Below are 12,056 nucleotides of genomic sequence, written 5' to 3'. Positions count from 1 at the left end.
TCAGGCATCCCGCAGCATTCCCGAGGTAGAAAACAGAAAGGCAGGAAATACCAAGCAACCCAATTTGCACACAGAAAGGGAGTAGAGGTGTGGTGGAAGGCGCCGCTCATTCACTCACTCCTTACTGCATCCTGTGTCGGAGCGATTATTGTTGGAGTTTCCTCTCTTTTCACCATGTGGGGGGGAAAAAAAAAGCAATTGACCGCATATTCCCTGTCTTGGTTTTAAATGTTCCCTGCAGTACAGTAAAAAATCGTTCAGACCCGATAACTTGAACGTTAATTAAAAGATGTGGGTTTGCCGCCCCCACGAGACTAACGGTCCCGTATTTCAAACAATCAGGTGTGTGACGTCTATGCAAATATATTGGTACACGTCATTCAGACGGGACGCCAGGTCGGACGGCGTCATCGGGAAGCGCCGGACTGTAGTGGTGAGGAGAGTGTGGTTAGAGTGAGTGATGAAAACTGCTCTTTTAAGGTCTAACATTGTGTAAATGCTGGGCTGAATGATACATGGAATCATATTTCAAAAATGTATTTCAGTGCATCTAGGCTAACGTTATATTGGCAGAAAATAATTGTCCAGAAACATTAATCCTCATTTTAATGGCTACTGCCTGACCCGCTATTTCCAACGTTTTCTGCTTTTACTTCAGATTTTCAGCACGGAGTATCTTGATTTTATAACAATTATTATATTTCTTATTTGTAATCAGTTTGTCGTGCTTTCTAAATTCTTACAGCGAGACAGCACTGATAGATTTGTATCGTCACTATCTATCCATCTTGTGCTACAGAAGCCATAAGACTCTAAATAAAAGTAAAATATCGTAAATGCCAGAGCTCCGAAATAAAACCAAATTGCTGGAGAAACTCAGTAGGCTTGGCAGTATCTGTCGAGAGAAGCGGAATTAATATTTCAAGTTTAATAAATCTTCAGTACTGAATGAAAAGATGACATGCTGGAATCTGAAAGTGGAATTACCAGTTTTGGCATAGAATTATCAATTCATATTCCAAGCATTTATAAGGAATTGCTTAGCTCAGTTGGCTGGTTTGTGGTGTAGAGTGATGCCAATAATTTGATGTGGAGGAGCTAGTGTTGGACTGGGATGGACAAAGTTAAAAATCACACAACACCAGGTTATAGTCTAATGGGTTTATTTGGAAGCACGAGCTTTTGAACTACTGGTCGTAAAGCTAGTGCTTCCAAATAAATCTGTTGGACTATAACCTGGTGTTGTGATTTTTAACTTTAGGAGAAAGTGAGGACTGCAGATGCTGGAGATCAGAGCTGAAAATGTGTTGCTGGAGGTCATGCAGCATCCAAGGAGCAGGAGAATCAATGTTTCGGGCATGAGCCCTTTTTCAGGAATGAGGAGAGTGTGCCAAGCAGGCTAAGATAAAAGATGGGGAGGGGCGTTGGAAATGTTATAGGTGGAAGGCGGTTAAGGTGAGGGTGATATGCCGGAGTGGGGGTGGAGAGGTCAGGAAGAAGATTGCAGGTTAGGAAGGTGGTGCTGAGTTCGAGGGTTGGGACTGAGACAAGGTGGGAGGAGGGGAAATGAGGAAACTGGAGAAATCTGAGTTCATCCCTTGTGGTTGGAGGGTTCCTAGGCGGAAGATGAGGCGCTCTTTCTCCAGCCGTCGTGTTGCTATGGTCTGGCGATGGAGGAGTCCAAGGACCTGCATGTCCTTGGTGGAGTGGGAGGGGGAGTTGAAGTGTTGAGCCACGGGGTGGTTGGGTTGGTTGGTCCGGGTGTCCCAGAGGTGTTCTCTGAAACGTTCCGCAAGTAGGCGGCCTGTCTCCCCAATATAGAGGAGGCCACATCGGGTGCAGTGGATGCAGTAACTGATGTGTGTGGAAGTGCAGGTGAATTTCTGGCGGATATGGAAGGATCCCTTGGGGCCTTGGAGGGAAGTAAGGGGGGACGTGTGGGCGCAAGTTTTGCATTTCTTGCGGTTGCAGGGGAAGGTGCCAGGAGTGCGGGTTGGGTTGGTGGGGTGGGTGTGGACCTGACAAGGGAGTCACGGAGGGAGTGGTCTTTTCGGAACGCTGATAGGGGAGGGGAGGGAAATATATCCCTGGTGTTGGGGTCCGTTTGGAGGTGGCAGAAATGACGACAGAAATGATGTATATGGAGGTTGGTGGGGTGGTAGGTGAGGACCAGTGGGGTTCTGACCTGGTGGCGATTGGAGGGGCGGGGCTCAAGGGTGGAGGAGTGGGAAGTGGAGGAGATGTGGTGGAGAGCATTGTTGATCACGTCTGGGGGCAAATTGCAGTCTTTGAAGAAGGAGGCCATCTGGGTTGTTTGGTATTGGAACTGGTCCTCCTGGGAGCAGATGCGGCGGAGACGAAGGAATTGGGAATATGGGATGGCGTTTTTACAGGGGACAGGGTGGGAGGAGGTGTAGTCTAGGTAGCTGTGGGAGTCGGTCAGTTTATAGTAAATGTCTGTGTTTATTCGGTTGCCCGAGATAGAAATGGAGAGGTCTAGGAAGGGGAGGGAGGAGTCTGAGACGGTCCAGGTAAATTTGAGGTCTGGGTGGAAGGTGTTGGTAAAGTGGATGAACTGTTTCACCTCCTCGTGGGAGCACGAGGCAGCGCCGATACAGTCATCGATGTAGTGGAGAAAAAGGTGGGGTGTGGTGCCAGTGTAGCTGCGGAAGATGGACTGTTCCACATATCCTACAAAGAGGCAGGCATAGCTGGGGCCCATGCGGGTGCCCATGGCTACTCCTTTGGTTTGGAGGAAGTGGGAGGATTGGAAAGAGAAGTTGTTCAGAGTGAGGACCAGTTCAGTCAGTCGAAGGAGGGTGTCAGTGGAAGGGTACTGGTTGGTACGGCGGGAAAGGAAGAAGCGGAGGGCTTTGAGTCCTTCGTGATGGGGGATGGAGGTGTACAGGGACTGGATGTCCATGGTGAAGATAAGGCATTGGGGACCGGGGAAGCGAAAATCATGGAGGAGGTGGAGGGCATGGGTGGTGTCCCGAACGTAGGTGGGGAGTTCTTGGACTAAGGGGGACAGGACAGTGTCGAGGTATGCAGAGCTGAGTTCGGTGGGGCAGGAGCATGCTGAGACAATGGGTCGGCCGGGGCAGTCAGGTTTGTGGATTTTGGGCAGGAGGTAGAAACTGGGATTGCGGGGTTGTGGGACTATGAGGTTGGAGGCGGTGGATGGGAGATCCCCTGAGGTGCTGAGGTTATGGATGTTCTGGGAGATGATGGTTTGGGTGGTGGGAGGTGGGGTCATGGTCAAGGGGGCAGTAGGAGGAGGTGTCCGCGAGCTGGCGTTTAGCCTCAGCGGTGTAAAGGTCGGTCTGCCAAAGTACTACCGCGCCTCCCTTGTCTGCCGGTTTGATAGTGAGGTTGGGGTTGGAACGGAGGGAGTGGAGGGCTGCACGTTCTGAGGGTGATAGGTTGGAGTGGGTGAGAGGGGTGGAGAGGTTGAGGCGGTTAATGTCGCGGTGGCAGTTGGCTATGAAGAGATTTTTAACTTTAGCCAATAATTTGGTTCACTTGCCACGCTGGGTGAGGTTATCGTGAAGGACTCAGCTTCTTTGTTTTAGACTATCTTTGTGCTATCAGCAAATTTAGCATATCTTTGGTTCCCTTATCCAATTCAATTTTATAAATTGTAGAAAGTTGAGCCCCAAGCATTGATCTCTGTGGCACACCACTTTTTAATTTTGGCAATAAAGTACAATGGCTAATGTGGTGATTTTTGTTTTTAAAATGTCCTGTTTCCAATACTTGAATTTAGGTGCTTGTCTCAATGTGTTGTTAACCTGTAGAGAAGGTGACAACCTTGTGGTAATATTGTTGGATTGTTAATCCAGAGACCCAGGTAATGACCATGAATCCATTGCTGATTGTTGGAAAACCCATCTGGAAATTATTTATGGAAGAAAATTGTCATCCTTACATGGTCTGGCAAAGTAGTTGACTTTTAACTGTCCTTTGGGCAATAGATGCTGGCTCAGCGAGCAATGCCCTCATCCTGCAAATGATTTTTAAAAAAGAACAAGAAATAGTCCTTGGAACTAGGATTATTATCTCTGTTGAGACTTTCACAGCCCCTGTGTCTGTATAGAACAGAATATGGCTGTGTACTGATGTAAATTGGCAACTATTTTAATGAGAGTTTCTGTCACTTTATTTCAGTGAAATGAACTTTTTTGAAGCGTTGATGTGCTATATAATATATTAATTTTTAATTATATCTTAACACCACTATAATTTCTCCTGTTTGTGTCATGTTTCATTTTTGTTAGTCTATCATTTTTGCATATTAATTAAAGCCTCTACATTCTGTTTTTATGTTCCTTGTTAATATTCATTTTAGTTTTTTTCCCCTTTTTCTATTCCTGTGTCATCCTTTACTGCTTTTCATGAGGCTTGACAATATTGGAAGTTTTCTTTAAAGCTATTACTATCCTTAACTTCTCGCTGCTGTTGAACCACTTTTCCTGAGGAGACTTATTTTGTAAGGAAATGAATACTTGTTCACAATTATGACATGCTTATTTAAATATTTGTCATTGCTCATTGGCAATCATATCTTTTAATCTAGTTCCTAATTTAGCCAACTTGCTGCCTCATACACAAATTCGTAGCTTTAATAAAGATCCTAGTTTCAAACTTGAATACGTAACTCTCAAGTTCTGTCATCCTGATCACTCTTCTCCAGAGGTTCCTTAACTTTAGGATTATTCATCTTTTCTCATTACACAAAATTAGATTTAAAATAGTCTGTTTCTAGTAGTTTTAGAAAATACCTCAGATGCTCAAACTTCAAAATTACTTAACAGGACTTGGAAAACCAAATTATTTAAGAGTAAACTCCTGTCCGATTATTGCATTACCCGCTTTTCTAATTTGTTGATTTTTAAACTCCATCTACTCCATCCCCGTTGTAATTGCTATTGGGAAACTTCCGCTTTCACCAGGGGCTGTTCCTTTGTTTAGTGGCAGTCCCAATAGCACTGTCTGAAGAGTTGGTTTCTATAATGTGTTGAATGGTTTCTTATTCTCTTGTTCTTCAGGATTTTGAAGGCCTGAAAGGGGACGAGCTGTTTAATTTGAGAAAAAAAGTATATTACATTTAACACACTTTTATTTCCTTTAATTTTATGATGCTTCATTTGGAATGAATGTACATGGCTTTTGGATTTAATGATTGAGTGAATGTATTCTATTTTCAGATTTTTACTTGAAGAAAATATGTTACAGTTCACAAAGATCTCTCATAATGATATGAAGAGTGCAGTGTTTTATGATTTGTATATTTTTGTGTTTTGATAGATTGGAAAAGCAGGTGTACTGTGAATATGAATGAATGGATTACACAAAAACCTTTGGAATGGGAAAAATATCTGAACAAAGAAGTAAAAGTCACTGCAGATGAAAAAAATACTTACCAAGGTTGGGTCTTTACGGTCGACCCTGTATCAGGAAGGCAAGTGAAATTTGATATCATCTCTTGAAACTCCACCCTATTTTTTTCTAAAACTATCAACAAAACATTTTATTAACTTTTCTCTCATATTTGTAGCTCCCCCTTAAATATATTTGTACTTACTGCATCTTGTCACTTACATAAATGATTTGGTTGCGAGCATAAGAGGTACAGTTAGTAAGTTTGCAGATGACCCGAAAATTGGAGGTGTAGTGGACAACGCAGAGGGTTACCTCAGATTACAACAGGATCTTGACCAGGTGGGCCAATAGACTGAGAAGTGGCAGATGGAGTTTAATTCAGATAAATGCGAGGTGCTGCATTTTGGGAAAGCAAAGCTTAGCAGAACTTATACACTTAATGGTAAGGTCCTGGGGAGTGTTGCTGAACAAAGAGACCTTGGAGTGCAGGTTCATAGCTCCTTGAAAGTGGAGTCACAGGTAGGTAGGATAGTGAAGAAGGCAATTGGTATGCTTTCCTTTATTGATCAGAGTATTGAGTACAGGAGTTGGGAGGTCATGTTGCGGCTGTACAGAACATTGGTTAGGCCACTGTTGGAATATTGCGTGCATTTCTGGTCTCCTTCCTATTAGAAAGATGTTGTGAAACTTGAAAGGGTTCAGAAAAGATTTACAAGGATGTTGCCAGGGTTGGAGGATTTGAGCTGTAGGGAGAGGCTGAACAGGCTGGGACTGTTTTCCCTGGAGCATCGGAGGCTGAGGGGTGAGCTTATAGAGGTTTACAAAATTGAGGGATCTGGATAGGGTCAATAGGCAAAGTCTTTTTCCCTGGGGTCGGGGAGTCCAGAACTCGAGGGCATAGGTTTTGGATGAGAGGGGAAAGATATAAAAGTTTTCACACAGAGGGTGGTACGTGTATGGAGGAAGTGGTGGAGGCTGGTACAATTGCAACATTTAAGAGGCATTTGGATGGGTATATGAATAGGAAGGGTTTGGAGGGATATGGGCTGGGTGCTGGCAGGTGGGACTAGACTGGGTTGAGATATCTGGTGGCCATGGACGGGTTGGACCGAAGTACATGCTGTACATCTCTATGACTCTAAGTGCACTCTGGGGAATTCCTTATTGGGTTTGTAAGCGATCATCCCAGTTATAGCCCTTAGTTTGGGTCTTCCATTTGAGTGGAAACATCTTCACTATGTTTTCCCTATCTCCAATGTTCCTGGACCTACCAGGTCCTGTGCTACTAAAATGTAATGGGCAAACATCACTTGTCCTACTTGAGATACCCACTGTTTCAATAAGTCCAAATCAGAGGAATTATGTCTTGGTTTCCACCTGTCACAGTGCCAAAATGGCTCTTGCCAAAGTCACAAATAGCATCATGTGATGTCATCCTAATCCTTCTCAACCTGTTTTGCAGACCTGGACAGGATTGCCCACACCATTCTCTTTTAATCCTCTCCACTGGCAACAAATTGGATAAAACCCACTTAAGTTAATTCCATTCTTATCTATCTAATCGCAGCTTCTCATTCACTCTTGCAACAATATTTCTGTTCTATAAAGATCTATCTTTGGCCTGTCTTGTTTCTTATCTACATGCTGTACTTTGGCAAAATGTTCTGAATGTGCAGCAATCGTTTTCATATATACACTGATGAAATCCAGCTCTGCCTCACCATCACCTTCACATCTGCTAAATTTTCAACCTGCTGAGCTGACATCAGAATTAATCATAAGAAATTAGAAATTTCCTCCAATTAACTATTAGAAATACAAAAGTCATTGTCTATAATTTTACAGAACAGGACTGTGTGCAATCTTGATGTCACATTTGACCCCAAGATGAGCTTTCAACTCCATTTCCATGTCATTACTAACCTGCCTATTCTATCTCCATGATATTGCCAGACTGTGTCCTTGTTTCAGCATGTCTGTGGAAATCCCTCATCCATACCTTTGCTATCCCTACACTTGACTATTCCATCATGTCCCTGCTAGATTTCAGATTCTATCCTGTGTCAGTTTGAGGTCATATAGAAGTTTGCCCATCTCCTTATTTCTATATGTATTTTTAATCCATTGCTTTCTATATTGACTCCTGATCAGGCAATGTCTTGACTTTACAATTCGTATCCTTATTTTCAGATATTTTCACCCCCATCTCTGTAATTTCCTCTGGCACAAAATCATCTGAAATAGATATTTTCTAGTCAACCTGTTCAGAGATGCTATTACATACCTCTGGAGCAGGTGGGAATTGAGCCTGAATCTCCTAGTCCAGAGGTAGAGATATTGCCACTGTGCCACAAGAGTCCTTACGACATCTGAAATATCTGCAGTCATTTAATTTTGGCCTTCTGAACATTCCTGGTTTTGTTTCACAATTAATTGCCTTGCCTTCAGCTGCCAGGGCTCTAAGCTCTGAAACTGTCTCTCTCAACATCTCCACCTTTCTTCCCAGAGGCATTCCTTGACCAAGCTTTTTGACTATCTGACCTAATACCTCCTTACATGGTTAAATGTCAAATTTCACTTCATAAAATTCAAGTGAAGCATTTTAGGATGTTTTATTACCTGAAAGGAACTATGTAGATGAATGTTGTTCGGACAATGTTGTTGGAATTACACTCCAAACACAGTCTTGCAACTAACAGTGAATCACCGTTAACTTGTGTGTACCCGCAAGATTCCGAACATTTTGTATTTTTTTTCATGGGCTGTGGGTATGTCTTGTTAAGGAAGTTCTAACAATGTACTTAAAAATAACATACAAATTAGATAAAATCAACATGGTATTATGAAAAGGAAATTGTGTTTGACAAACCTGATAGAGTTTTTGAGAATGTAAGTAAAAGGATAGATGAAGGAAAACAATAGGCATTATATACTTGGATTTCCAAAACCTATTTGATAAGATGCCAAAAAAAACAAGATCATGGAGTTAGAGGTAATATATTGGCCTGGATAAAAGAGTGATTAATAGTTAGGAGTCAGATATTAGAGACAAAGGGGGCACTTTCGAGTTGGCAGGAAGGAGAATAGTGAAATGTTGTAATGTTCAGTGCTGAGCCATCAACATTACATATTAATGACTTAGAAAAAGAGACAGTAGTGTGGAAAAAAAATTTGCTGATTTGACCTGAGTTGGAATATCAATAATTTTAATCAACCTGTCCAGACATGTTATGACACATCACTGGAGCAGGTGGGACTTGAACCCCAGTCTTCTAGTTCAGAGGTAGGGACACTACCACTGCACCACACAAGCCCCGGAATAGGAGCTGGCTTCGAATAGAGCTTTGAGGTCATAAAGAGGCTGCATTGAGATGTAGTCAGTTTAAGTGACTCGGCAACAAGCTGGTAGAGCTGGCGTGGGAAAGTGAGTGATTATTCACTTTATTAGTAAGAGTAGAAAAGCAGAGTACGTTTTTACATGTGAAACTTGTAAATGTCAATGTTCAGAGGGACTTGGATTACTGATACATGTTAACATGCAGGTACAACAAGCAATTAGGAAAGTAAATGATATAGCCTTTATTGCAAGAGATTAGAGTGCAAGAATGAGGAAGCCTTGCTACAATTGCCTGGGGTTTTGGTGTTGTTGTGGAGAAAATGTAGAGAATCACCAGGAGACGCAGAGTTCTTCAAGGAGTAGGTCTTTTATTTGCAAACAAAAAACCGTGACACTCAGAAAGCAAATTCTTGAATGCCCCCGAACCTCAGGGTCCGTGGCTCTTTATACCTTTCTTAATCAATTTTTTGTGAGCTTATCAGCATGTCCAACTGTTAATCAAAATTACCTCACTCCAGCTATACAATAAACCAATTATGTTAATTTCCATTATCTCCCTCTTTCTGCCACGATGGTTTTTCCTACATTCTACTTAATATTATTCTAATGTCACAATTAGAGATATTTTACTATCTGCTCTAGAACAATGGTCTTTCATCCCTGACCCTACTGTCGTGATTAGATATTTTACTGTCAAGGGTCTCAAGCAAGCTGACTCTACTAACTATTAATTAAATATTTAATGTCATGTCCCAAATATTTATTGTCACAACCTGCCATGATGATATTTAGCAGGCGAGGCTGACTTTACTAACTGTTGTTATCTCATCCCACCATATTGACCTTTCAGCCTCAACCTTACTCTGCTAATTGGTGTAGGAGCATTCCACTATTCTTATCCCATCCTGGCACAGTGACCTTTTGACAAGTGTAGCCCTTGCAACAGATTGCCAGTGGTCTTCATGCTTTAACCCTTCCCAGGTTTTTATGCTCTTTATTTTCCATAGTGTCCATATTTAAGGAAGGATATGCTTACATTCAAGGTGGGCAGCAAATGTTCACAAGATTGGCGAGGAATCAGTTGATGTAAGGATGAGTGGATTGGGCGTGTGCTTTGGAGTTTAGAAGAATGAGAGGTGATCTCATGTGATTTACAAGATTCTGAAAGGGCTTGATAGGATAGACACTGAAGGGTGGTTTCCTCTTGCTGGGGAATCTAGAGCATGAGGGCACAATCTCAGATTAAGAACTGAGATAAAGAGACATTTCTTCACTTAATGTTTAAAATTCTCTACCTAAGTTGTTGATGCTCCATCATTTGAATTTGTCCAAATCTGAGATAAACAGAGTTTTGGGTCTCAGGAAACTAAGGAATATGGGGAGCAGACAGGAAAGTGAAGTTTAGGTTAATGAGTAACCATTATATTATTAAATTATGCAACAAGCTCAAAGAGCCATATGATCTACTGTTACTTATGTTCTAACGTTCATAGTTCCAGTGAGTTGACTCAGAAAAGCAAGGTGATAGGGACAGTTCAGGCTAGTCGGAACATCTGCGGTTTCAATAATTGCTGAGTAGAATTGAAGGTGCCCATTTGGCTGTAGTTATCTGTTTGGGAACCAGTATTTCTTCTGCTGAAACATGGGCAATTTCAGTTGTTTCTTCTACCTTTGCTAGTTGTGCTCAGTAACCAATTTGATTTTTATTTTAGCATTGTTCTGGTCAACTTCGTGGATACAGGGAAGGTATCTGTTGTGACTATTATGGGCCATGCAGTTCAGACAGTGGAACTGATGAGTGAAGGAGAAAACATCACAAAGGAGAAGCTATCTGCCTTATTTATGCCTGTGGCTGCCAAGATTTACAGCAACGAGGAGCTTGAACAAAGAAAGTCTAGCCTTAAATCTTGGCTCGAAAAGAATCGGATTCCTGTTACAGAGCAGGGGGACCAAAACAAGTTGCTATGTGTGGCTGGGGTATTGACAGTATCTCCACCATACAATCCAGAAGACTGTAACAGCTCCAATGAAATTATCCTATCCAGAGTTCAAAGTCTCATCAAATGTAACCCAAATGCAGATCAGAAAACTGATTGATTGAAAGGGAAGTTATTAAATATATGTTTCTTCTTGTGTATATATGGCATCTGTTCTTCAACACCTTTGTTAAAACATTAGATGTACTTCTATTATAGGTCCCTAGCCTGATGATGATTTGGTGGTGTCTCTTTTTGCTGGTCTGTAGAATAAAACTAGCTAATCTTATCCAAATTGATGTACCATTTCTGAAAATCTACTACTCTTAAATGTCTCTGGAATCATTCTACCTCAACAATAATCCTGCTCAGATTGTTTACAGAAAAACAAACCAAGAGAAAGAAGTATTATTTTCACCCATCTTTAGTGATGAAGGTCATCAGATGGTATAAGTTCTGAAGCTGTTCTGGTTATAACAGAATTGTGATCTCCCATGTCATCCCATTATCATCATCTAATTATTTGAAGGTTTTCACAGTGACAGAGGTAACATTTAAGAAAATATTTACAGTTGCATCATGTGCTTTTTAGAGCAGGTTTTTAACAATTGCTATCCTAAAGGTGTACCTTAAACAAACTGTTAGGTCTCAACATTGAGCAATGCATTGTCCATCATCGGGAGGAATGACTGGAACAGGTGCAGGAGATAGTTTTTATATTTATTTGAATGACGAGATATATAAGTAGTGAAGGGTGGAAATATGGGTGATATCTTAATGCTCAGATAATCTGGTCAGATTATTATTTGTAATAGGTCAGTATATGTTAATATTTTTGATGATTGGCCACTGCAATCAAATAATCAACACCAAGAATATTAGCAAGTAAATAAATTGCAAGTAAAAATCTGTCTAATTAGCAGTAAGATCATTGCCACTTTACATAACTTCCTCTTTGATCAGATTCATTGATTCCTCCAAATGAAGGGTAAAATATGCTGTCAAATGCTGAGCCCTACCAGTTCTTGTTAGGAGTAATTGCTCAATCTTTCCTACAGTGCATTTTCACTACCATGTCATGGTATATCTTTGAAGATGCTTCTGGTGCAGGACAAGTACAAATCTCAAAAATCTCAATTTTTTTTTTAGATGATCAAGACAAAATTCATGACTTCCATTCATCTGTGTTGATGTTTAGATATGCAGTAAGGCATTTAAACAAATCCCATATAGAACTGATAGCATACAGGATGTTTTGGGAGATATTGATAATCATTAATGAAGGAGTCAATAGACACTAGGGAAATACTACTGGATTAGCAACAGTTTAATATACTTCCTGACAAAAAAACTAAAATTAA

The 12,056-nt window shown here is 41.3% G+C and overlaps 1 protein-coding gene across 2 annotated transcripts; it reads left to right on the top strand.

Moving 5' to 3' along the window:
* The first annotated feature begins 397 nt into the window (after positions 1-397).
* gemin6 (gem (nuclear organelle) associated protein 6) lies at positions 398-11,250 on the top strand. Of its 2 annotated transcripts, none has more exons than XM_043696397.2 (3): positions 398-453; positions 5,308-5,461; positions 10,432-11,250. In XM_043696397.2, exons 2-3 carry the CDS (start codon positions 5,334-5,336, stop codon positions 10,814-10,816), a joined length of 513 nt encoding a protein of 170 aa, XP_043552332.1. In that variant the 5' UTR covers positions 398-453; positions 5,308-5,333; the 3' UTR covers positions 10,817-11,250. The 2 variants fall into 2 exon arrangements, with proteins under 2 accessions (XP_043552332.1, XP_043552333.1); XM_043696398.2 differs by having other exon boundaries at positions 415-433.
* Positions 11,251-12,056: the final 806 nt, after the last annotated feature.

The sequence above is a fragment of the Chiloscyllium plagiosum genome, unplaced genomic scaffold, assembly GCF_037043375.1.
Source record: "Chiloscyllium plagiosum isolate Xiang-an unplaced genomic scaffold, Cpla_swu_hap1 HiC_scaffold_10, whole genome shotgun sequence".
Classification (NCBI taxonomy): Eukaryota; Metazoa; Chordata; class Chondrichthyes; order Orectolobiformes; family Hemiscylliidae; genus Chiloscyllium; species Chiloscyllium plagiosum.
This window is presented reverse-complemented; position numbering and strand designations above follow the sequence as displayed.